This window comes from Pogoniulus pusillus, chromosome 37 (assembly GCF_015220805.1).
Source record: "Pogoniulus pusillus isolate bPogPus1 chromosome 37, bPogPus1.pri, whole genome shotgun sequence".
NCBI classification, from domain to species: Eukaryota; Metazoa; Chordata; class Aves; order Piciformes; family Lybiidae; genus Pogoniulus; species Pogoniulus pusillus.
In genome coordinates this window covers 1,613,374-1,638,097 of record NC_087300.1, presented here as the reverse complement: position 1 = coordinate 1,638,097, position 24,724 = coordinate 1,613,374, and the positions used below count along the sequence as shown (strand labels likewise).

Genomic DNA, 24,724 nt, shown 5'->3' with positions numbered 1-24,724 from the left:
TGTGTTCACAGCTTTTGGGTTTGTCATTTTCTGTTGGATAGAATTCCTCAGACAAAATGACTCAATTCACAGTAGGTGGGAGGCAAGGAACTGCCTAACTCTCACATTGTTCTCTGCTCTGGGCACTTGAGCTTTAAATCATAGAATCATAGAATGGCTTAGGTTGGAAGGGACCTCAAAGCTCATCCAGTTCTAAGCCCCTCTGCCAGTGGCAGGGACACTTCCCACTGGAACAGGTCGCTCAAGGCCTCATCCAACCTGGCCTTGAACACCTCCAGGGAGGTTATGCAGCACAGAAGCACCCAATGTGATCTTTGATCTTTGATCACATTGGGTGCTTCTGTGCTGCACAACATCCCTGGGAAACATGTGCCAGTGTCTCACCACCCTTACTTCTTCCTAACATCCACTGTCAATCTCTCCTCTGCCAGTTTAAACCCATTCCTGGTGGGAATGGTCCCAAACTGTGGACCTCCAATTGCTTGAGAACAGGGAAAAATCCTGTTGGAGTGGGACACTGAGCTGGGGCTTTGTCCAGCAGATGTCACTGGTGTGCATCTAGAACCATTTCCTTATTAATCCTTGTTAACAGTCACTGCATACATGGAAAATTAGACCTTAGGTTCTGTAGGGTCCATAGGATCCATAGGGGTCCTTAGAATCTCTTGGGTCCATAGGGGTCCCTAGAGTCCATAGGCATCCATAGGGATCTATATGGTTCATAGAATCCATCAGGTCATTAAGGTCTATAGGGTTCCTAGGGGTCCATAGTGGTCCATAGGGGTCCCTAGAGTCCATAGGGGTCTATAGAGTCTAAAGGGGTTGATAGGGTCCTTAGGGTCTATGGGGGTCCATAGGGCTCTATCGTGTCCATAGGGGTCTATAGGGTCTAAAAGGGTTGATAGGGTCCCTAGAATCCATAGGGGTCCATAGGAGTCCATAGGGATCTATGTGGTCCATAGAATCCGTCAGGTCGTTAAGGTCTTTAGGGGTCCATAGGGGTCTATAGAGTCCAAAGGAGTCAGTACGGTCCTTAGGGTCAGTAGGGGTCCGTGAGGGTCTGTATGGTCCATAGAGTCCATCAGGTCACTAAGGTCTATAGGGTTCATAGGGGTTCTTAGGGGTCCATAGGGGTCTGTCACATCCATAGGGTCCATGGACACACAGCAAACCCCGGGACATTGCCTGGAGACTGCCAGGAAGGCATTAATGAGGGTGGATCATTTCCTTCTCACCAGAACAGGTTGCTCAAGGCCTCATCCAACCTGGCCCTGAACACCTCCAGGGAGATTGTGCAGCACAGAAGCTTTGATCACATTGGGTGCTTCTGTGCTGCACAACCTCCATAGGCAACCTGTGCCAGTGTCTCACCACTCTCCTGGGGAAGAGCTTCTCCTAATGTCTCATCTCAGTCCAGCTTCTTCCACTCCAAAGCCATCCCCCCTCATCCTCTCACTCCATTGCCTTTGTCCGAAGTCCCTCCTCAGCTCTCCTGTAGCCCCCTTCAGATCTTGGAAGGCAGCACAGAGGTCTCCCTGAAGCCTTCTACTTCTCCAGGCTGTAAACCCCCAACTCTTCCAGCCTGCTCTGAAAGGAGAAGCACTGCTGGGTGATCCTTGCTGTCTGTGCAAACAGGGCTGTGGATTTTGGAAGACATTCATTGGAGTTTGTGTCTTGCACTGATGTTGCTCAATTCAAATAAAGTCTATCCGAGGGGTAGGTGACCTCTCCAGGTTAACTTTTATTACTCCAGCCCAGTCAGTAATTCTATTTTAATAGAAAACCCAGTGCTGGACTCTCTTACAAGTTCAAAATGAGCATCTAACTTTAAAGAAGCTCCCCCTCCTAAGAGCCAGGTCTGGAATTCCATTGGGATGTGATAATAGCTGAGTAGTGAGGGTGTGGTGTTGATAGTGCCTGAGGCTGTATTTGTGCGTGGGGTGTTCCCCGCATGGCTCTGACAGCTCCGGGTTGATACTGGAGTTATTCTAGGACCAGGAACTGATGGAGAGAGGCCAGAGGAGGGCCATGAAGATGATCAGGGGCTGGAACAGCTCTGCTGTGAGGACAGGCTGGGGGAGCTGGAGGTGTTCACCTGAGGCTGAATGTGTTCCTCACTGCCTTGTTTGCTTCCTGTGTGCCTTAGGTTTGGAAGGATCCCTCCTTCAAGGCCCTGATCCAGCACAGAGCTCAGGAAATCTACCTCGTACACACAGGGTCCAGCAGGATTCCAGGTGGACTTATTGAGGAGAACACTGACACCGGAGGTGAGAGTTTAATAGCAATACGCACAAGCATTCGGCAGCTACAGAAGAACTGGCTACAGGGAGGGCAGGGAGGGGTCGGTACAGAAGCAGTCCACTGGGAGGTGAATCCTCTGCCATTACCCACACAGATTGACTGGGAGAGAGCTCCTCTGGAAGGTGACCACACTTGTGCACACACACACTTGTGCACACACACATGCACATGCACACAGCAGAATTCTTTTCTCACAGCTGTCACAATGAACATGCTCCAGTATTGCTGAGACAAAAGCAGAGAGGAACCTGAGCCTTAGAAGAGAGGCACTGCAAAGCAGCAGCAGCAGGAGCTCACTTCTAGCTCAGTGAGGGTGCCTGGATTCATTTAGGCTTTTTCTTTAGCATGCCACCTGCGACTTCCTCCTCTTCCATCCCCACTGGGATCTCTCCATGCTTAAATACACTGATAGTAACCTGCCCTGTTTCAGAGCCATATTTATTCTTGACATAGATGCTGTACTTTCCTGTGTCTTCATTGCAGACTTTCTCTATGGTGATAGTGACAAATGTCCCCTTCACCTCCAGCTTGTAGCGGTCTTTGAAGACAATAACCTTCTCGTTTTTGAACCAAGTGATTTCTGGGTAGGGATCTCCAGATACACAGCAGGTTAAACACAGGGTCTGTTGTCAAACAAAGCAGAAAGAGGTTATGAAAATAGAACTGAGGAAAGACACAGAGTTCAGAGGAGAACACAAAGATGAGCCAAGGGCTGCAGCAGCTCTGCTGTGAGCACAGGCTGAGGGAGCTGGGGGTGTGCAGCCTGGAGAAGAGAAGGCTCCAGGGGGACCTCAGTGCTGCCTGCCAGTGCTTGAAGGGATCTTGCAGGAAGGCTGCAGAGGGATTTTTCCTGAGGGTGTCTAGAGACAGGCCAAGGGGGAATGGTTTGGAGCTGAGGCAGAGCAGGGTTAGGCTGGAGCTGAGGAAGAAGTTCTTCAGGAGGAGAGTGGTGAGAGTCTGGCACAGGCTGCTCAGGGAGGCTGTGTCTGCCTCCTGCCTGGAAGTGCTCAAGGCCAGGCTGGATGTGACCTTGAGCAGCTAAGTCTAATTGAGAAGTGTCCCTGGGCATGGTGGGGAGGTTGGAGGAGATTTTCAAAGTCCCTTCCAACCTGAGCCATTGCAGGATTCTGTGAAATTGAGTTGAGGAGGAAAAATAACAAGATCTTCTCTTCGCTTTCCAGTGGGTGAAATTCCATGACTGCCCACTCCTTTTCCTGATATCCTCCATCTGATCAGGTGGTGCCCATGGAAATCAGAGGACGCATGGGCAGAGGAGAAGTGGGCAGCAGAAAGCAGGGAAGCCCTTAGGGAGCCTGTCTGCCACAGTCCTGGAGAGCAGAGGAGTGGGAGGGCAGCTGCTCCTGGGACATCTCCAATCCTTTTTGGGCCAACAGAGCTCAGAGATGGAGTTCTCTGGGCCTGACTCCTATTTGTGCTCTTTTTAGAGCTTTCCCACATTGTAAAGTGACTCTTACACAGGCACAGGGAGAGTGTGCAGTCACTTGACAGGATTTTCACTCTGCCTGTGTACCAGTGAAGGGGAATCTGACACACAAGTGTAAGCAGCAGGTTGGTGTGATGGGAAAAATCAGATCCAGCACTTCAGACCCTTACTCTGATCACATCCAGTGGGAAGACAACAAAAGCATCTGGCTGTGAAACAGACTTGGGAAGCAGTAACGTCTCAAACCTGCCAGAAAGGGACTTCCGTGCCACAAAGAGTAAAGGGCACCTCCAAGAATGTAGGGGGCTGACAGAGGTGTTGTGGCTGGCACCACTTCACACCTCTGGCCACTGCAGTGGCTCAGAGAAGCTCCTGAGGAGCATAGAGGAACACACACAAGTTGTTTCCTCCTCAGTTATTCTTCTGTGTCCTCGCAGGGGCTGATCATATGAACAGTTACTCAACGTTACCTTGTCCTCCATGATGGTGGCAACATCTGGCAGACCTTGAACAACTCTGGCACGATCTGGCAATGAAAAAGTATATCAAATATGACCTTTTTGTTCTACTCAGCAGCCTAGCACCTGGCTTTGCTTCCCAGAAGGAAGGAAAGTAATTTACTTACACTTCTCTGCTATTGCTGCTTCCCTGAAAGTGAGAGAGAGAGAGAGAGAAATATTCCAGTGGCTTTTTCTTACTCTTTGTATTCTCAGCACAGAAAATGCAATTCAAAATAGATTTAGCTGTGAAAATATTAAGGCAGGAACTTACTTCAGCCTTCTGTGCTCAGCCAGGGCATCTTCAAAGGCTGCAGAGAATGAAGAGGCTTTAGTGCAAGTTGCCATTTATTGAATCTTAGCAGGTTTAGCATAATGCATCAGTGCTGGACTTGCAGGAGTCAGTGCACACAGGCATCTGCAATGAGCATCTACAGCTGCCTGCAGCAAATACCTCTCTGCTTACAGAGAGAAGTGGTGGGATATAGACTCACAGAATTTAGAATGTTTAGACCTCCAGAGCTCATCCAGTCCAACTCCCCTGCCAGAGCAGGATCACCCAGGGCAGGTCACACAGAAACACATCCAGGTGGGTTTTGAAGCTCTCCAGAGAAGGAGGCTCCACAGCCTCTCTGGGCAGCCTGCTCCAAGGCTCAGCACCCTCACAGTAATGGAGTTTTTCCTCATTCTAATAGGGGATTTCCTGTGACTGAGTTTATGTCCATTGCCTCTCATCCTGTCACTGGGTAGCACTGAAAAGAGCCTGGCACCATCCTCCTGACACCCACCCTTCAGGCAGTTCCAGACATTGGTAGAGGCCCCTCTCAGCCTCCTCTTCCCAAGACTGAACAGCCCCAGGGCTCTCTGTCACTCCTCATAAGAGCAGTACAGAATTCCCTCTCCAGTCAGAAGTCCAGCAGAGGAATAAAGCTCCATCTTGAGAACAGTCTTGAAAAGCCTTTGTGACCCCAAAACCACATCCTCTTTTCCAGGATGTCACCTGCAGGCCCTGTTGGCCCAACCAGGGTTTGGACACATCCCAGAAGCAGCTGCCCTCCAACTCCTCTGCTCCCCAGGAGCGATTTGGACTCTGGCAGCCAGGCTCCCTGCAGGCTTCCCTGCTTCCTGCTGCCCACTTCTCTCTGTGTCTCCTCTGACTTCCCTGGGCACTTCACTTTCTTTCTTCACCTAATTCTGTAGCAGGCTCCAGCTCAAAGAAAGAGAGAGGAACCACTGGCCATGCTTTGAAGGAATCTTGGAAAGCAGCTCAGCGATAGCTCACTCTTAGCACCTCCCAGCGTTATTTGGCTCAGCTTACCTTGTCCAGACAAGTCAGTTGAGAGTTTGTGAGAGCTCTTCCCATCAAATAACTCCAGGGTATATTTTCCCTTATCTGCATCTGTTGGGTTCAGGATGTGAAGCCAGACCTGATTCATTGTGCTCCCAGCTTTCAGCCTGTCTCGGCTTTCCACTTGCTTCTCCCTAGGGAAACAAATGATATCAGCCCAGGAGGACTTAGCAGAGCTGCAGAAATCACAGCACTCCTTTTTTCCTTCTCTTCAGACCTAAGCTGAGTAAGAGAGTGGGAATCAGGACCTCACTGTTAATTTTATGGAGAGTTAAGTGCTCAGTCACTCTTGAAAAGCCCACAGGGCATCTGCCTCTGCTTGAGGGCAGATTGCCAAAGCTCTGCAAACTCAGAGTCACAGAATGGTAGGGGCTGGAAGTAGCCTCCAGAGATCATCCATTCCAGCCCCCTGTCAAAGCAGGGTCACCCAGGCACATATCCAGGAGGGTTTTGGAAGTCTCCAGAGAAGGAGACTCCACAACCTCTCTGGGCAGCCTGCTCCAGGGCTCCAGCACCCTCACAGTAAAGAATTGTCTCCTCGAGTTGAGGAGGAACCTCCTGGGCTCCAGCTTGTACCTGCTGTTCCTTTCTTTACCTTAAAAAGCTCAGACTCAGGACAGCTAATGTTGATGATAAAGAGTCACAAGCAACAGCACTCCAGAAGCCTTGCAAGTATCTTTGGGGGCCTTACTTGTGATACCAGCTGGTTTTCATGTAGTCTGTGAAGTACTTCACATCTGTGTAGATTTTGATGCCTTCTTCAGTGGGCTGAATTTTCAGAGGTGTGGCAGAAAGAGCTAACAGCATAAAGGAAAGACTGAAATTGAGAAGGACCTTCAAGAAGGCTCAGTTTTACATGGTAGGACACTCCAGATCCCAGGCAACCTCTCACCATTTCTCAGTGGAGAATGTGACCAGCTGAAAGCTGGCTGAGAAATTTGCCTCCTGAAGACCCTGAGTCATAGAATCATAGAACAGAATCAAGCAGGTGGGAAGAGAGCTCCAAGCTCAGCCAGCCCAAACTAGCACCCAGCCCTGTCCAGCCAACCAGACCATGGCACTAAGTGCCCCAGCCAGGATTGGCTTCAACACCTCCAGGCACAGAGACTCCACCACCTCCCTGGGCAGCCCATTCCAATGCCAATCACTCTCTGACAACAACTTCCTCCTAGCATCCAGCCTCAACCTGCCCTGGCACAGCTTCAGGCTAGGTCCCCTTCTCTTGCTGGCTGCCTGGCAGAAGAGACCATCCCCACCTGGCTACAGCCTCCCTCAGTCTTTTGGCAGGTGGTAGAAAAATGTCAGAATCTCTTCTGGAGCCCTGAGTCTCAGACAGAAACAGTACAGCTTGTCCAAATTCACCTTGCCAGGGATGTGTAAGGAGCCTGCTGGCATCAAACTGTCACAGAATTAATTTGTTAAGTGCAGAGAGTTTTATGTCCCTCAGTTTATTTCCTGACCACCCGCCTTGACAGTTTGAAGGGCTTCTAACACTGAAGGAAATCAGTGCCATGGTCCCTGACCCAAACCCAGCTCCTGAGCAGTTTGCTCTGACTGTGGCACCACAGCCTTCCCCCCTGCCACTGTTCTAGGCCAGCTGTGTGCTGGTCTGGGGCAAATTGGAATCTTTTAATGAGAGAAGTTAGGTGATAGGCTGTGAGGAGGAAGCATTGCTGATGGCTGCTGCACTCACAGCCTTGTGAGGTGTGTGAAGACAAGCACACAAATGGAGATAGCAGAGTGAGAGTCTGCTGGGGTCTGTGTTTCTCCCTGGGCAGCTTCTGTGTCACTAATCCTTCTGCTTCTAACCCCCCTGCCTGATCCTCCAAACTCTCCTGGCACACAAGGCAGACTCTGGGGTAAGGTAGAGGGGTGGGAAGAAGGTGGAAGGGTGGTTGGGAGCCCCTCCTGGGGGCTCTGGTTTCTGGGGGGCTGCTGTGTTTCTGCATTACCTTTAACTTGTGCACTGCTGTATAGAGCTGTAAGTAATTGTAACTGTCTGCTGGGACCTTGTGCTCAGCTGTGAAAGCAAAGCTTCATTCCTTGGCTCCCAGCTGGCTGAGTCTAGTCTGGGTGAGCTCTTAAGAATGTGGGGGGTGCATGACTCCCAGACCATCACAACTGGTGAGACATTGACTTACCACTGAGCCTGCACAGCTCCTTGAGGAGGTCTTCAAAGGCTGCAAAGACAGAAAGATTTGTGGCCATAAATAAACTAGCTAGCAAAAGTTAGGTCTTGCACCCAGACTGGGGGATGAGGAGATTGAAAGCAGCCCTGCAGGAAAAGACTTGGGGGTGCTGGGGGTGGTGAGAAGCTGGGCATGGGCCAGCCTTGGGCACTTGCAGCCCAGGAGGCCAATGGCAGCCTGGGCTGCATCAAAAGCAGCGTGACCAGAGGTGGAAAGAGGGGACCCTGCCTCTCTGCTCTGCCCTGGGCAGACCTCACCTGCAGTGCTGTGAGGCACTTAGCACATGATGGACATGGACCTGATGGAGCAGGTCCAGAGTAGGCCATGAAAATGATCAGGGGCTGGAGCAGCTCTGCTCTGAGGACAGGGTGAGGGAGCTGGGGGGGTTCAGCCTGGAAAAGAGAAGGCTCCAGGGGGGGCTTAGAGCTCCCTTGGAGGTAGCTAAAGCCTCATCCCTGGAGATACTCGAGGTGAGGCTGGACAGGGCTCTGAGCAAGCTGATCTAGTGGAGGATGTCCCTGCTGAGTGCAGAGGGCCTTGGAGTGGATGAGCTTTGGAGGTCCCTTCCAACCCAAACCATTCTGATTCTAAGACTCATCTAATCTGCCAGGTTAATTTCATTGGGTTTAGAATGTGTCAGAGCTGGAGTTGATCTTTTTCCTTTGGGAAGCTCCCTGGGAATGGAGTTTTTGCCACTGGCTCCTTTATTTTTAGATGCTGGGCATTTCTTACTAAATTTAGCTGCCTCTCACTTCCTCAGCACTCCATGTGTGCAGCAGACTGCCTCTCAGAGCAGATTTATGGCTCAGCTTTAAATGATGGATTCCAGATGTCAGGGTAGGATTTAATCTTGGGAACCAGAATCTTCTGACTGACACAGAGTTGAAGTGGCTGAAGCATTACTGAGCTCTTAACTGCAGTGCTTGACAGGATTTATGGCACAGTCCCAGGCTGAGGAATGGTTCTGTGTGGAAATGGCACCAGAGGGGCAGACCTGCAGATTTATTTCCCAATTTCCAGAGCATTTTCAGAGCACAGGAGGGAAAAGCAAATGAAGTGTGCTATGGACAGATTGTGGAATCATAGACTCACAGAACAGGAGGGGTTAGAAGGGACCTCTGGAGACTGAGTCCAATCCCCTGACACTTGACCAATAACTTTCCCTGCAGGTTTTAATCCCTAGAAAGGCATCTGAGTCCCCTGGTGGTCGCTAAGGTGCTAGAGTTAGGAAATATGGGTTTAGATCCAAACTTAACCCCAGGCAGGGCTGTGGGTGTGTGGTACTGCCTGACACAGGCTTCTCTCTTACCTCCTTTTGTGAGATCAAGCTGAGTGTAGTCCTCTCCTCGGTCATCTGAAACCACTGCTTTGTACTGGCCCTCATCTGCTTTGGTTAACTGCCAAAAGTAGGGAAGATTTGTTTAAAAAAACCCACCCCCCTCCAAACCCAAACCTCCCCCAGCAGGGATGGCATTGCAGAGAGGCAGCATCTGGAAAGGCTGAAATTTTCCTCTTCCCTCTCAAGGAATTTGGCTTTGTTCAGAGACCTCTGTAACAACCTCAGTAATTTATTCTTTCATAGAATCAGGCAGGTGGGAAGAGAGCTCCAAGCTCCTCCAGCCCAGCCTAGCACCCAGCCCTGCCCAACCAACCAGACCATGGCACTAAGTGATCCCCAAAGCCTCAGAGCTGGTTTGTTGGTTTGGGGTTTTGTTGCTTTGCTTTTACCTTTTTAATGAGCAGAGCTCCTGCCCCAGTCTGTGGGTCAAACACACCATCTGCTCGGCCTTTCTTGTTGAAGAACCACTGGAAGCTGCTGTCCTTCCTCAGGTTTGTTGCCTGTTTGAAGACAACAGTTACAAGTCAGAGCCTCCAATGCATTTGACTGCTGCGTGCTTGGATGTCCTCCTGCTATCAAGCACCATTTGCATTACAGAATTCCTACAGAGCCTCAGCAACTTCCTCCTCGAGTCAAATTTCTGCCCAAGACAAACATCTCTTAACTGCCCCTGCCCTGCAGATCAGCATTTGGGTGAACACTCTTCACCCCTGCCCCTAACCCTCACATCTGCCATTCAGTGCTAAAGGAACTCAGCCTGCAGCTGTGTCACGGAGCTGGATGTACCTTGCAGGTCAGGAGGACTTCACACTTCTCTGTCACCTTCCATGCCAAGTTCTCTATGAAGTGCGGCCCTGCAAAAGAGAAGAACTGAGCCGAGCAGTCCTGCGGCTCCCAGCCTGGCCTGCGGGAGTGCTTCCATCTAGAGGCGGATGCCTGCAGTGCTTCCCTCTGCACAGCAGCCACCCGGCGTGGAACCATAGAATCAGGCAGGTTGGAAGAGAGCTCCAAGCTCCTCCAGCCCAACCTCCTACCAGCCCTGGCCAACCAACCAGACCATGGCACTAAGTGCCCCAGCCAGGCTTGGCTTCAACACCTCCAGCCACGGCCACTCCACCACCTCCCTGGGCAGCCCACTCCAATGCCAATCACTCTCTCTGACAACTTCCTCCTAACATCCAGCCTCAACCTGCCCTGGCACAGCTTCAGGCTGTGTCCCCTTCTTCTGTCCCTGGCTGCCTGGCAGCAGAGCCCAACCCCACCTGGCTACAGCCTCCCTGCAGGCAGCTGCAGACAGCAGTGAGCTCTGCCCTGAGTCTCCTCTCCTCCAGGCTGCACCCCCCCAGCTCCCTCAGCCTCTCCTCACAGGGCTGTGCTCCAGCCCCCTCCCCAGCCTTGCTGCCCTGCTCTGGACACCTTCCAGCACCTCAACATCTCTCTGGAATTGAGCAGCCCAGAACTGAACACAGCACTGCAGGTGTGGCCTGAGCAGTGCTGAGTACAGGGGCAGAAGAACCTCCCTTGTCCTGCTGCCCACACTGTCCCATGCCCAGCTCTGGAGTAAGTACAAAAGTGACATGGAACTGTTAGAGCAGGTGCAGAACAGGCCAGGGAGATGCTCAGAGGGCTGGAGCACCTCTCCTGTGAAGACAGGCTGAAAGGGTTGGGGGTTGTTCAGCCCAGGGAAGGCTCCAGGGAGACCTTAAAGCAACCCTCCAGGATTTGAAGTGAGCTGCAGGAGAACGACTTTGTACAGAGGCATGGAGTGACAGGACGAGGGCAGTGGCTTTGAACTGGGAGAACCTTGATTTAGGTGAGACATTAGGGAGAAATCCTTCCCCATGCGAGTGGTGAGGCCCTGGAACAGGTTGCCCAGAGAAGCTGTGCAGGCTCCAAGCCTGGAAGTGTTGAAAGCTGAATGAATGTGGTCCCGAGCAAGCTGCTCCAGCAGGAGGTGTCCCTGCCCACGGCATAGCTGTGGCAAGTCCTGAGCCCTCAGCTTCTCTTACCCTGCTTCTTCTTCCACTCTCTGCGCTTCGCTTCGGCTTCCTTTGCAACTTTATCAAAACCTGGGAGGAGAGCAATGGCCAAAGTTAAGATCCTCCCTCCAGTGCTTCCCGAGCACAAAAGGGCTTCCCCTCAGAGCTGTGATGTTTATTGCTAGGGCATCTTTAGGGCATGAGTTAACTCCGGCTCCCACCAAGGACCCTGAGCCATCAATCGTGGTGGTTGCTCAGAGCCTGAGGCTTATTTGCACTGCAGGAAGGGAGCCTGTGAGGAGCTGACTACTCAGGAACCAAAACTGGAGGTGAAAAAATGTGGACTAGAAACTCTGAGGTGAAATTGTTTGCAAAGTAAGCACAGGAGGTGGCAGAAAGCATGGAGCTTGCCTCTGCTTTGCTGCACCTAACTTCTGTTATTTCTGCTGCCTTCATTGTCAGGAAATAAAAATGGGCACTTCCACAGCACAAAGCATCAAACTCATCCCATGTCCTGCACTCAGCATGTGCTGAGCCACTCTGCAAAGCTGCTTAGGCTTCGTGTTCAGCTTGCTTTGTTGCAGGGCCTTGCCCCCCAGCACAGCTGATGCTGGGTCCTGAGCAGCATTCACTGTAATGCAATTAACCACTTGCTTAGTACACTGAAAGTGCAGCCTGGTCCTGCCCTGGGGTAAATCATAGAATCACAGAATCAAGCAGGTTGGAAGAGAGCTCCAAGCTCAGCCAGCCCAACCTAGCACCCAGCCCTGGCCAAGCAACCAGACCGTGGCACTAAGTGCCCCAGCCAGGCTTGGCTTCAGCACCTCCAGGCACAGAGACTCCACCACCTCCCTGGGCAGGAGCCCAGAACTGGACACAGCAGTGCAGGTGTGGCCTGAGCAGTGCTGAGCACCGGGGCAGAAGAACCTCCCTTGTCCTGCTGGCCACACTGCTCCTGAGCTAGCTCAGGATGCCATTGGCTCTGCTGCCCACATGAGCACTCTGCTGCCTTGTCTTCTTCAGCTCCTCTCTGCCAGCACCCCCAGCTCCCTCTCTGCCTGGCTGCTTTCAGCCACTGTCCCCAGCCTGTACTGCTGCTTGGGGTTGTTGTGGCCAGTGGTGGATGTGACAGCACATTGTGCCCTGTCAGACACAGACACTTTGCCAGGCTAGTCTGGAAAACATCTGAACTCATAACTGGGAGTTTCCTTTAGCAGCCCATTTTTATCACCAGAGAGGGCAAAAGCTTCGATCTGTGTTCAGGAGAAATGCAGATCATTTCTGGCAGGATTCCTGGACCTTAAATGGGTGCTGAAATGTCCTCTCCCCATTCCCAGTGTGCCATTCAGAATGGTTGGGAATGCTCTGAGGCCTTAAATGCCTGGCAAACTTTCCACTGAGCATGGGAGTCTATATTTGCTCCTGAATTTCCACTTACATTCATCCACAAGAGCAAGGGTGAAGTGGTTCTTAGCCTTCCCATCTCGCAGCTGGGCTGTGTACATCCCTTTGTCAGCCTCACAGAAGTCCTGGATGATCAACTCCACCAGGCCTTGCCCTCTGACAAAGTTGATTTTGTGTGTCTGTGAAAAACAAAGGAAATAAACCCAAGAGAACAGTTAATTGCTCAGGTCCTGGCACAGCATCTGCTGCAACACTCAGTTATTACAGCAGGGTCTGTGTACAGGGAGGGTTTGTGTGCAGGCAGAGCAGGGTTTGTGTAGAGGCAGAGCAGGAGTCATGAGGAGTTAGAGGCCAATGGGATGAGATTGAACAAGGCCAAGTGCAGGGTTCTACACTTTGGGCACAACAACCCCAAGCAGCTACAGGCTGGGGACAGAGTAACTGAGAGCAGCCAGGCAGAGAGGGAGCTGGAGGTGCTGGGAGAGAGGAGCTAAAGATGAGGCAACAGTGCCCAGGTGGGGTTGGGCTCCTCTGCCAGGCACCCAGGGACAGAAGGAGGGGATGCAGCCTCAAGCTGTGCCAGGGCAGGTTGAGGCTGGATGTGAGGAGGAAGTTGTTGTCAGAGAGAGTGATTGGCATTGGAATGGGCTGCCCAGGGAGGTGGTGGAGTGGCTGTGGCTGGAGGTGTTGAAGCCAAGCCTGTCTGGGGCACTTAGTGCCATGGTCTGGTTGGCTGGACAGGGCTGGGTGCTAGTTTGGGCTGGCTGAGCTTGGAGCTCTCTTCCAGTCTGCTTGATTCTGTGTACAAGTAGAGTAGGATTTATGTATAAGGTAGGATTTGTGTGCAGGCAGAGCAGGATTGCTTAGAGCAGAACTTTGGGATAAAGCTCCTGTTGCAGCCACCCCACACAGCAGCTTCATTCTTGCTGATCTTGGAGACCTTTCATCTCCCTTCTGATTTTCAGTGCCACAGAAGCATGGCAGTTCCCTGCAGCTCTGTGGCATGCAGGAGCATATCTGGGTGACGAGGTGTAACGTTGCCACCCTCCTGCCCTTGTGCAAACACTGCTGCAGCTTTTCAGCATACACCCTGAAAGCTGTCAGGTGCTTACACACAACCATCCTCCTGCTGCCCTGCTGCCTTGTTTGCTCTCAGCAAATATTGTCCTTACAGAGAGCTCAGCAAAGGCTTTGTGCTCAGCCACAACATCTCAGCTCTCCAGTGCAGAAGAGGCAGAGCCTGCAAGACATTTGCTAACCATTGCTTTAACACACACACCCCCCCGGCATGGCAGTAACAGCTCTGAAATCCTCTGCTCCAGCCCTCTCCCTTTGTTCCAGCTGCTGTCTGTGTTCCCTGGGCACTGAACACTGCACTGAACTGACAGGAGGATGATTTATGCTTCTCTTAATTCTCAACTGTTCTCCCCTCTGGCCCTGTCACTCCAAATGTTCTCTAAGTGTTGGACTATTAACTTGATAGGGGAAGGCAAGGAGAGGCTGAAGCAGCTTCCAGTCGGGATCAGGAGGTTGGGGTGCACTGTAACACATGGTGCAGGGCCACAGACTGAGGAAGAAGTCACTTCCCTCACTGCTTTTAGCCTGCACCAGAGTGAACTGTGCACAGGTCAAAGAAATAGAATCATAGAGGCAGAGAATGATTTGGGTTGGAAGGGACCTCCAAAAGTTGTCCAGTCCAACCGCCCTGCACTCAGCAGGGATATTCTGCACTAGAGCAGGTTGCTCAGAGCCTTGTCCAGCCTCACCTTGAATATCTCCAGGGACGAGCCCTCAGCTACCTCCCAGGGCAACCAGCTGCAGTGTTCCAGCAGCCTCCTGCTGCAGAACTTGTTCCTAACAGCCAATCTCCCTCTGCTCTGCTCCCATTTCAAACCATTGCCCTCATCCTGTCCCTGCAGGCCTCTGCTAAGAGTCCCTCTGCAGCCTGCTTATAGCCCCTTCAGCTCTAAGGTCTCCCCAGAGCCTTCTCTTCTCCAGGCTGAGCACCCCCAGCTCCCTCAGCCTACCCTTGCAGGAGATCCTGTCTTATGCTGGCATTTCTTTAGCAGCCACTGAAGTGAGCTGAGTTTCTGCATCCCAGATGAAGCTGCAGGGATGGCTTTGTGGCATCAGATGAGTGATGAGCAGCTGAGGTTTGCTGGCAGAAAGTCCCCCTCTAAAGGGCAGAAAATTCCCCTCTAAAGGGCAGCAGGATTGTCAGAGCCTCTTGGGAGTGGGGCAGCAGGAAAGCTGGGCAAGGAGGGGATGTTCACTGCCACAGCACTGAGGAATGTTACACTGCCTTTAAATAACACCCTCAGTGCTGCAGCTTTGCTTCAGCCTGGGACTGGACAGCTTGAGAAACAGCACAGAATGCTTTGGATTGGAAGGGACCTCGAAGCTCAGTCAGTTCCAATCCCCCCTTGCCATAGGCAGGGACCCCTCCCACTAGGACAGGTCACTCAAGGCCTCATCCAACCTGAGGTTGGACACCTCCTGGGAAGGGCATCCATGACCTCCCTGGGCAACAAACATATTCACTTGCTCTGTGTTCAGCAGGGGGAAGGTAAAGGCAGAACTAAACCCAAAGCAAACCACCCAGCACACACAGGAGTGCTTGTGAGCTCCTTGTCATTGAAGACCAAATGCAGCTCTGCCTTTGGTGACAGCTTTTCAACCTCCAACCACAGCCTCACTTCTCCTTTCTCCAGAACATCAACATTCCATCCAGATAGCAGCTTGATCACTGCAAAACAAAGAGAACCACAGAGGGGAGTTCACAGACAAACCACAGGCCTGGGCTCAGCCAGGGTTGTGCCAAGGTTCCCCTTTCAGGCTCCACACATGAGGTTCCCACTCACAGGGGTTCCTGATTTCATGGCTGCGTTTCAAGAGCTTCTCCAGATCTGAAATACAAAGAAGAAGTCATTTAGCTAAGTGCAGCTGGGCCAAAGCAGATTCATCCTCTTGGCTTAATTGAATTTGTTAATAAGCTTCATTTATGTCTAAAAGAGGATAACAATGACAAAGCAGCAGGTGGTGGTGGGGACCAGAACGGGTTGTGAAGGGACTTGTAGTGATAGGATGAGAGGAGATGGATTGGAGCTGGAGGAGGGGAGACTTAGATTGGAGAGTGGAAGAAATCCTTTAGAGGGAGGGTGAGGGAGACACTGGCACAGATTGCCCAGGGGGGTTGTGGAGCACAGAGAGTGAGGGTGAGTGAGACGCTGGCAGATTGCCCAGGGGGGTTGTGGAGCACAGAGAGTGAGGGTGAAGGAGACACTGGCACAGGTTGCCCAGGGGGTTTGTGGAGCACAGAGAGTGAGGGTGAGTGAGACACTGGCACAGGTTGCCCAGGGGGGTTGTGGAGCACAGAGAGTGAGGGTGAGTGAGACACTGGCACAGGTTGCCCAGGGGGGTTGTGGAGCACAGAATCACCCAATGTGATCTTCGATCATACTGGGTGATTCTGTGCTCCACAACCTCCCTGGAGGTGTTCAAGCCCAGGTTGGATGAGACCTTAAGCAGCCTGGGCTGGTGAGAGGTGTCCCTACCCGTGGCAGGGAGGTTGGCACTGGATGATCTTTGAGGTCCCTTTCCAACCCAACCCATTCTCTGAATCTCTGAACCCAATGTTGATTGTACCAATTCAAGAAGCATGTTCAGGAAGTTTGCAATCTCTGGGATAGTGTAGCTGTGAAATCTGAACTGTGATGGAAAAATGACTTTCTAGAAGCATGGAAGCTTTTCTTAGTGGGGCTGTAAAAGAAGCCAGCCCTGAGCCTTCAAGGAATGAGAAGCATCTTTCTAATGATGTCACTCCCATGAAGTGAACTCAGTCCCTTGCTGTTGCTCTGCAGGAAACTTGACTCTGAACATCCAATCTTAGCCAATTGTGCTTTTTGTTCTGGTCAGTTCTTAGCTTTTACCTTCTTTTGTTAAGGTGCAGCTGGCAGAGATATCATCATCCACATCTGTGACCTCCACTGAATAGATCCCCAGGTCCTTTTCTGAAGGGTCTTTCAGTTTGAGCTTAGATCTAAGAAAGAAAGAAAGAAAGAAAGAAAGAAAGAAAGAAAGAAAGACAATCATCATCATGTTGGAACAAGCCAACCTCATGAGGTTCAACAAGACCAAGTGCAAGGTCGAGGCAATGCCAAGCACCAATCCAGGCTGGGCAGTGAGTGGCTGGAGAGCAGCCCTGAGGAGAGGGACCTGGGGGTGCTGCTGGATGAGAAGCACAACAGGAGCCAGCAGTGTGCACCTGCAGTCCCTTCCAACCCTGACCATGATTCTCTCATTGTCATCATCATCATCTTTTCTTCAAGCCTGATGCCTTCTGCGGCAGACACCAATGCCTTTGTACACCTGGGCCACCCCAAGGGAGTGCTCTTTGTCATTTATGTGTGACACTGAGGAGCAAAGGGACCCTCAGAGCTGCCTTTTGATACCTTGAGGGGTCCTCCAGGAAGGCTGCAGAGGGACTTTTCATAAGGGTGTCTAGAGACAGGCCAAAGGGGAATGGTTTGAAGCTGAGGCAGAGCAGGGTTAGACTGGAGCTGGAAGAAGTTCTTCAGTAGGAGGGTGTGGAGAGTCTGGCACAGGCCGCCCAGGGAGGTTATGGCTGCCTCCTGCTTGGGGGTGCTCAAGGCCAGGCTGGATGAGGCCTTGAGCAGCTGAGTCTAGCTGGGAGGTGCCCCTAGGCATGGGGCACCTCCCCATGGCTTCCATGAAAGAAGAGACCTTCAAAGCTCATCCAGTTTCAACCCCCTGCCATAGGCAGGGACACCTCCCACTAGAACAAGTAGCTCAAGGCCTCATGCAGCCTGGTCCTGAACACCTCCAGGGAGGTTGTGGAGCAGATGAGCTCTGAGGTCACTTCCAGCCTGAGCCATGCTCTCGTTTCATGATTCACAATATGTTGTCTGATTCCTACCTTTGAGACCTGAAGATTGCACTGAATGTCTCATTTCATGGACACCAGAGCTGAGAATCAGGGATTGCAGCTGTGTGTTGTAGCTGCATGTTGGAAGGAGGGAAGGGAAGCATTTGGCTTCACTTCTGTCTCAGTGTTGAATGTGTTCTTCAGTCAGCAGTCCACAGCTCGCTCACTGTGTATGATCTACTCACTTATTGCCTTTCTCCTCAGCCTGCACCCTGTCAGCATCTGGTGGTCCTTTGTAGTCCTTTGCCCAGATAAATTCAGAGGAGTCATTCTTCTCAGGTGCTTCAAAAGCCAGATAAATGAACCCCTCCTCATCCACTCCAAGTTCAATTTCATTTGTGCCTGCATGATGGAAAAACCCACAGGAGATTCCTTACCACACACATCAGAGCTCAGCTTCTGGACACCCAACTCAACAAACCAGTGTCCAGCTGCAGCCAACTCCTTTAGGCAGTTTGGTTTGCTAATTGGCCCCTTTGCTCTGCTCTGCTGAGGCTCAGCTTCTAATACTGTGTCCAGGTCTGCTGTCCCCAGCATCAGAAGGACACAGAGCTGCTGGAGTGGGGCCAGAGGAGGCCACAAAGATGAGCCAAGGGCTGGAGCAGCTCTGCTGCGAGAACAGGCTGAGGGAGCTGGGGGTGTGCAGCCTGGAGAGAAGACTCCAGGGGGACCTTGGAGCTGCCTAACAATAGCTGAAGGGATCCTGCAGAAAGGCTGCAGATAGATTTTTCCTGAGAGTGTCTAGAGACAGGCCAAGAGGAAATGGTTTGGAGCTGAGGCAGAGCAGTGTTAGACTGGAGCTGAGCAAGAAGTTCTTTGGTATCAGGGTGGTGAGACTCTGGCACAGGCTGCCCAGGGTGGTTGTGTGCTGAGGTTCTTGGCAGCACACATGTGGCTGATGTTTCCCAAAGCAGTTCTTCAGCAGAGTCAGCACAGGATTCACTCTCACACAACCTCATATCTCTCCCTTTCATACCAGGTTTGGTTTTAGCCACCACAGGATCTGAGGGGAGCGAAGGAGGTCCAACTCCAGCCTTGTTCAGTGCTCTTACTCTGAAAATGTAGCACTTCCCTGCCTCCAGATCTGAAACCTGCAGGAAACAACAGCAGCAATGAACAGAGAGCTGGTCAGGAAGCAGTAGTGGGATGCTACGTGCAGATACAGACCTTCAGGTGAGTGCTGCCTATGGGCTGCTTATTTATTTGTTTCCACTCCTCTGAGCCTTCTTCACACATCTCCACGGAATAGCCTGTGAGTGGAGCTGCTCCTGTGTAGAGTGGAGCTTCCCAGTGGAGCATCAGGGATGAGTCTCTCACTTCAGTGCACTTCACATCATAGGGAGGACCTGTTCAAAGAAAGGCAGGCTGGCAGGCACTGGCCTCAAAAATGCAGCTGGCAGCACTTTGAGTTGGAGGTCAGAAAGTGGAGAGGGTTAAAATAACAAGTCTCTGATCTAGGCCCACCTGCTTTGTCAGGGGGGTTGGACCAGATGATCTCCAGAGCTCCATTCCAACCCTCCCCCATGCTGGGCCTCTGGGGAGGCCTTCCCATCCCTGGAGGTGTTTAAGGCCAGGCTGGATGAGGCTGTGTGCAGCCTACTCTAGGGTACGGTGTCCCTGGGCATGGCAGGGGGGTTGGAGCTGGCTGATCGTTGTGGTCCCTTCCACCCCTGACTGATTCTGTGACTATGATTCTAATGGACTGCAGAGGTAGGCTCCAAAATAAAGCATGCAGCAGTTGGCTTCTTGTTGCTTGCTTTGGGGTGACATACAAAGACTTTCAGCTATTAGATCCAGATTCTTCCTTCCCTGGAAGCAACAGCACTAAAATGTCTGAGTGCTCTCTCTTCCTTGAGTGTCCTTAGCTACTGGGAGCCTCCTCTACACAGGCCTGGAGTTCTCACAAGCCCCTTGAATTCACAGAAGGGTGATCTGGTGGAACTGGCAACACTTTGCTGACTGTTTTCACTCAAGAGGTACCTGGCTCTGGCATTGTCCACTCCTCACATTTGAACAAGTCGCTGGGCTCTGAGAGCTGCCCAACGCCAGCCATGTTCATTGCACAGGCGCGGAACTCGTACAGGTGACCTTCCCTGAGGCTGCTCACCTGGGGGTGCAGAGGAGCAAAAGGTTATCACAGCCCTGCATGGGCACAGTCCTGAGAGGAGAGGGAGAGAGTTCTGGACTAGAGGCAGTAGAACAAGCCCTGGGGCCAGACTCTTGTGCCCAGTGACAAGACAAAGGCCAAGGGGCACAAACTGGAATCCAGAAGGTTCCACCTCAACAGAAGGAGAAACTTCTTAGATGTGAGGGTGCTGGAAGCCTGCAGCTTGTGGAGTCAGAGAATGGTTTAAGCTGGAAGAGGCCTGCAAAGCTCAGCTATAGACCGGGACATCTCCCACTAGAACAGGTCACTGAAGGCCTCATCCAGCCTGGTCCTGAACACCTCCAGGGAGGTTGTGACCTTCGATTACATTCTGTGCTTCTGTGCTCCACAACCCCCCTGGGCAGCCTGTGCCAGTGTCTCACCACCCTCACTGCAAAGAACTTCCTCCTAACATGCAGTTTCAATCTCCTCTCTGCCACTTCAAACCCATTCCTCCTCCTCCTCTCATGACCAGACCTTATCAATAGTCCCTCCCCAGCCCTTCTGTAGGTCTCTTTCTCTGCAGAGCTTCCAACCCCCATTGTGCTCCTGGGCAAGCTGCTGTGGGTGCCCTGCTGGAGCAGGGTTGGGGGTTGGACTAGGTGATCCCCAGAGGTCCCTTCCAACCTCCACCGTGCTGGGATTCTGTGCCATGTCCCTTGCTGGAGCTGCGTTTCCCAGCGGCTTGGAGGGCAGCGCTGGCGCCCCTGGGACACAGTACCCTGTGCAGGCGCCGAGGGATTGGCTCAGCGTTCACTTCATGCCAGTCTGGCTCAGCTGCGTCGTGCTGGTCTAGGAAATAGCCCAGGATCTTTGTGCCTCCCTTGTGCCTTGGGGCTTGCCAACTGATGGTCATCTCTGCCTTCCCGCAGTGCAGGAGAGCAAAGCCATAGGGTGCTGATGGACAAGCTGCACATCAGGGGAGAGAGAAGAGGCAGACTTAGGCTCTAGGCACAGGGAGCAGAGGTGCAGGGATGGGATGGGATGGAGAGAGCTGAGGAAATCTCTGTCTGCTCCTACCCCGTGTGGTTCTGTCTGTGGTGAGGTCTCCTAACTCCTGCAGTGTAAGTTGTTAGAAACTGAACAGAGTTTTGTTTGGAAGTGACAGCAAGTCGGAGATGTGGCTCAGAACGTTCCTTGCTTGTCCAATAGGAAAGGTGGAAGCAGTGGAGGGATGCAGTGGGGAAGATCGATTATGGGTGTGGAGGAAGGCAAGGCAAGGAGGCAGGAGAGGAGGGAAGGCAGGCAGGAAGAGGTTGCTAGGTTGTGGTTGCCCTAGGGAAGTTCACAGCCCTGACTGCAAGTGACCAGCAGAGCCAAACACTGATGCTGGCAATGTCACACACTGCTAAGCCCAAGTACTGATGAACTCTGCCCACTCTTGACGAGTGTAACTGATGACAGAAGCTGCAGGGCACAAGAAACTCATCTCCCTGGTGCTTTGCTTCTCTGCTCAGCCTGATTCCTGCTCCATGCAGTGAAGGCTGAGTGTGAAAGCTCAGCTCTCAGGGCCTCGTGTGGTGTGCAGGGCAGCACTCACCTATGGCTGGCCTCACAACGATGGGATCTGTCTCTGGTGAGCTCTCACTCAGTCCTGCCTCACTGACAGATTTCACACAGAAGACATACTCCTTTCCAGGCTGCAGCCCGGGAACAGTAAATCTAGGAGAGCAAATGCAGGTGGTTGTGTTTCCTCCAAGGAGAGGGGAAGAGGCTTTGGAACAGCCAACAAAGCCTCTTAGAGAATCAAGGGACTTCAAGGATCAACCAGTTCCAACCCCCCTGCCATAGGCAGGGACAGCTCCCACTAGAGCAGGTTGCTCAAGGCCTCATCCAACCTGGTCCTGAGCACCTCCAGGGAGGTTGTGGAGCACAGAAGCACCCAATGTGATCTTCTGTGCTGCACAACCTCCCTGGAGGTGTTCAGGACCAGGCTGGATGAGACCTTGAGCACCCTGGGCTGGTGAGAAGTGTCACTACCCATGGCAGGGAGGTTGGCACTGGATGATCTTTGAGATCCCTTTCCAACCTAAACCATTCTGTGACTCCCTAAAGGAAACTTTCAGCTCCAGAAGAGGCTGTGGTGGTTGTGTGAGTGTGTGCAGTGAAGGAAGTTCTGTACTTATCTGAAAGAGGACTCCAACCCCAACCAGAAGGACCCAAACTGGCAGCATCAGTGAAGCACAAGAGCTGAACTCACTCATTGCAGGTCACAGGCTTGTTGTTGACTGTTTGCCATTCCTCTGTCCCGGTCTCCCGGCAGTAAATGTAGTAGCCAAGAGGCTCCAGACCATCCTTTAACTTATCCCACTGCAAAACCACAGATGTCTTGGTGTCTCTGAAAGCTAAAACCTGAGATGGTGGAGGCAGAGTAGCTAAAGACACAAAAAAAATGAGTGGGAGGGGGGAAAAGAAAAAAAAGAGGGAAAAAAAGATGTAGAGAAAAATGATTGAAGGTTCTAGAAAGCCAGCAGGGAGTTGGCCTAGTTGGTTCATGCTCCCACCCAGCCAGCCTGGCAAGGTCCCTCTGCAGGACTCTTCTACCCTCCAACTTGTTCTGGTGAGAAGAGCCCAACCCTCACTTGGCTCCAGCACTGATTTCAAAGCAGAGCAAAGTACCAGAGACATGCAAAGGGTTGCTAAGGTTGGAAATGGCCTCCAATATCCTGGGGGCCAGCCCTTACCCCAGCACTGCCAGGTCACCTCTGTCCCATTGCCCTCAGCACCACATCTCCACGGGTTTCGAGCCCGCCCAGGGATGTGGTGCAGGACTTAGTCCTGGTGATCTGCTCCAGTTTCAAGCCATTGCCACTCATCCTATCACCACACAATCATTGAGGCTGGAAGAGACCTCTGAGATTGAGTCCAGCCTAACACCTGTGGTCAGCAAAATTGCTGAGAGTCGGTGTTGGTTCCAGGGTGGGTGACTCCACCACCTTCCTGGGCAGCTCACTCCAGTCCCTGACCACTCTCTCCATGCCAACCTTTCTCTTAATGTCCAAACCAAACCTCCCCAGCTTCAGCTTGAGGCCATTCCTCCTCCTTCTGTCTCCAACTAGCTGTGAGCAGAGCCCAGCAGCAGCCTCTCCACAAAGTCCCTTCAGGTGGCTGCAGCAGCAGTGAGCTCGGCCCTCAGGCTCCTCCAGCAGTGCCCTGTGGAGCCTCTTTGGCAGGCGGTGCCGGAAGCAGGCTGGGATTAGCCACAGGCTTCAACCCTTTCTGATTTCATTAAAAGTGATTCCCTGCTTAGATTTACACTGCCATGACCAACTGCAGAGTAATTAAAGGGGGATTTAAGGCTCTGAGGGTTTCCTGCTATCAAAGCCGCTGCTGTGTAACCATATCCCCTGAAGTTCGAAGGGAAGGGAAGGCAGGGCAGGGGAGCCAGACACTGATCCCGTCCTGCCTCTCCCTTCCCATTTCATTACATATTCATGGGCTCATTACCTAGCTTTGCTCCAGCAGTTACAGGCTCGCTGGGCAGGGATGGGTCACTGATTCCATACTTGTTAGCAGATCTCACACGGAAGCAGTAGGATTTTCCCTCCACGAGGTCAAAGAGTGCAAACCGCGGGGAGCAGGCTGGCAGCTCCTGGTTCACCACCTGCCAAGAGCTGCTGCCTGCCACCGACTGCAAAAGAAAAGGCCTGGGTTAAACTCATGCTTTTGCCTGAGCCTAAGAGCTTCCTGAGCAGTAGCAAATCTGATTTTTCCCAGATGGTCCTTGGGGTCCCCTCCAACTTGGCACTATGTGAAAGACAAGAAAGGAACCTTGGGATTTTGATAGGATCATAGGATGAAGGCTGAAAGAGAGCTTAGAGATCATCCAATGCAAGCTAGGATCATAGGATCAAGGCTGGCACAGACCTTAGAGATCATCTACTGCAACCTAGGATCATAGGATGAAGGCTGGCACAGACTTTAGAGATTATCTACTGCAACCTAGGATCATAGGAGGAAGTCTGGCATAGACCATAGGGATAATCTACTGCAACCTAGGATCATAGGATGAAGGCTGGCACAGACTTTAGAGATTATCTACTGCAACCTAGGATCATAGGAGGAAGTCTGGCATAGACCATAGGGATCATCTACTGCAACCTAGGATCATAGGATCAAGGCTGGCACAGACCTTAGAGATCATCTACTGCAACCTAGGATCATAGGATCAAGGCTGGCACAGACCTTAGAGATGAACTACTGCAACCTGGGATCATAGGATGAAGGCTGGAAGAGAGCTTAGAGATCATCTACTGCAACCTGGGATCATAGGATCAAGACTGGCACAGACCTTAGAGATCATCTACTGCAACCTAGGATCATAGGATGAAGGCTGGAAGAGACCTTAGAGATCATCGACTGCAACCTAGGATCATAGGATCAAAGCTGGAAGAGAGCTTAGAGATCATCTACTGCAACCTAGGATCATAGGATGAAGGCTGGAAGAGAGCTTAGAGATCATCGACTGCAACCTAGAATCATAGGATCAAGGCTGGCACAGACTTTAGAGATTATCTACTGCAACCTAGGATCATAGGAGGAAGTCTGGCATAGACCATAGGGATCATCTACTGCAACCTAGGATCATAGGATGAAGGCTGGAAGAGAGCTAAGTGATCATCTACTGCAACCTAGGATCATAGGATCAAGGCTGGCACAGACCTTAGAGATCATCCAATGCAACCTAGGATCATAGGATCAAGGCTGGCACAGACCTTAGAGATCATCTACTGCAACCTAGGATCATAGGATGAAGGCTGGAAGAGAGCTTAGAGGTCATCTACTGCAACCTGGGATCATAGGATCAAGACTGGCACAGACCTTAGAGATCATCTACTGCAACCTAGGATCATAGGATCAAAGCTGAAAGAGAGCTTAGAGATCATCCAATGCAACCTAGGATCATAGGATCAAAGCTGGAAGAGACCATAGGGATCATCTACTGCAACCTAGGATCATAGGATGAAGGCTGGAAGAGACCTTAGAGATCATCTACTGCAACCTAGGATCATAGGATGAAGGCTGGAAGAGAGCTTAGAGATCATCTACTGGAACCTGGGATCATAGGATGAAGGCTGGAAGAGACCTTAGAGATCATTTAATGCACCCTAGGATCATAGGATCAAAGCTGG

The 24,724-nt window shown here is 51.8% G+C and overlaps 2 protein-coding genes across 3 annotated transcripts in view; one reads left to right on the top strand and one right to left on the bottom strand.

Moving 5' to 3' along the window:
• Positions 1 to 1,974: 1,974 nt before the first annotated feature.
• Positions 1,975 to 24,724, bottom strand: part of MYOM3 (myomesin 3) — a 36,936-nt gene continuing 14,186 nt past the window's right edge. For both annotated transcript variants that reach the window (XM_064172501.1, XM_064172502.1), the window contains 23 exons: positions 23,040 to 23,223; positions 21,793 to 21,967; positions 21,133 to 21,254; positions 20,314 to 20,501; positions 19,427 to 19,553; positions 18,614 to 18,792; positions 18,423 to 18,537; positions 17,632 to 17,788; positions 16,431 to 16,540; positions 15,363 to 15,407; positions 15,111 to 15,247; positions 12,536 to 12,680; positions 11,128 to 11,187; positions 9,905 to 9,972; positions 9,508 to 9,618; positions 9,089 to 9,176; positions 7,732 to 7,770; positions 6,282 to 6,387; positions 5,561 to 5,724; positions 4,517 to 4,553; positions 4,371 to 4,393; positions 4,216 to 4,271; positions 1,975 to 2,924 (listed from right to left, as the gene is read on the bottom strand). In XM_064172501.1, coding sequence (XP_064028571.1) covers positions 2,625 to 2,924; positions 4,216 to 4,271; positions 4,371 to 4,393; positions 4,517 to 4,553; positions 5,561 to 5,724; positions 6,282 to 6,387; positions 7,732 to 7,770; positions 9,089 to 9,176; positions 9,508 to 9,618; positions 9,905 to 9,972; positions 11,128 to 11,187; positions 12,536 to 12,680; positions 15,111 to 15,247; positions 15,363 to 15,407; positions 16,431 to 16,540; positions 17,632 to 17,788; positions 18,423 to 18,537; positions 18,614 to 18,792; positions 19,427 to 19,553; positions 20,314 to 20,501; positions 21,133 to 21,254; positions 21,793 to 21,967; positions 23,040 to 23,223 — 2,736 coding nt within the window. In that variant the 3' untranslated portion in view covers positions 1,975 to 2,624. The remainder of the gene's footprint in view (positions 2,925 to 4,215; positions 4,272 to 4,370; positions 4,394 to 4,516; positions 4,554 to 5,560; positions 5,725 to 6,281; positions 6,388 to 7,731; positions 7,771 to 9,088; positions 9,177 to 9,507; positions 9,619 to 9,904; positions 9,973 to 11,127; positions 11,188 to 12,535; positions 12,681 to 15,110; positions 15,248 to 15,362; positions 15,408 to 16,430; positions 16,541 to 17,631; positions 17,789 to 18,422; positions 18,538 to 18,613; positions 18,793 to 19,426; positions 19,554 to 20,313; positions 20,502 to 21,132; positions 21,255 to 21,792; positions 21,968 to 23,039; positions 23,224 to 24,724) is intronic.
• GRHL3 (grainyhead like transcription factor 3) overlaps positions 18,454 to 24,724 on the top strand; it is a 123,169-nt gene continuing 116,898 nt past the window's right edge. The window contains exon 1 of the mRNA XM_064172506.1: positions 18,454 to 18,619. The gene's annotated coding sequence lies outside the window, so the exon portion shown is untranslated. The remainder of the gene's footprint in view (positions 18,620 to 24,724) is intronic.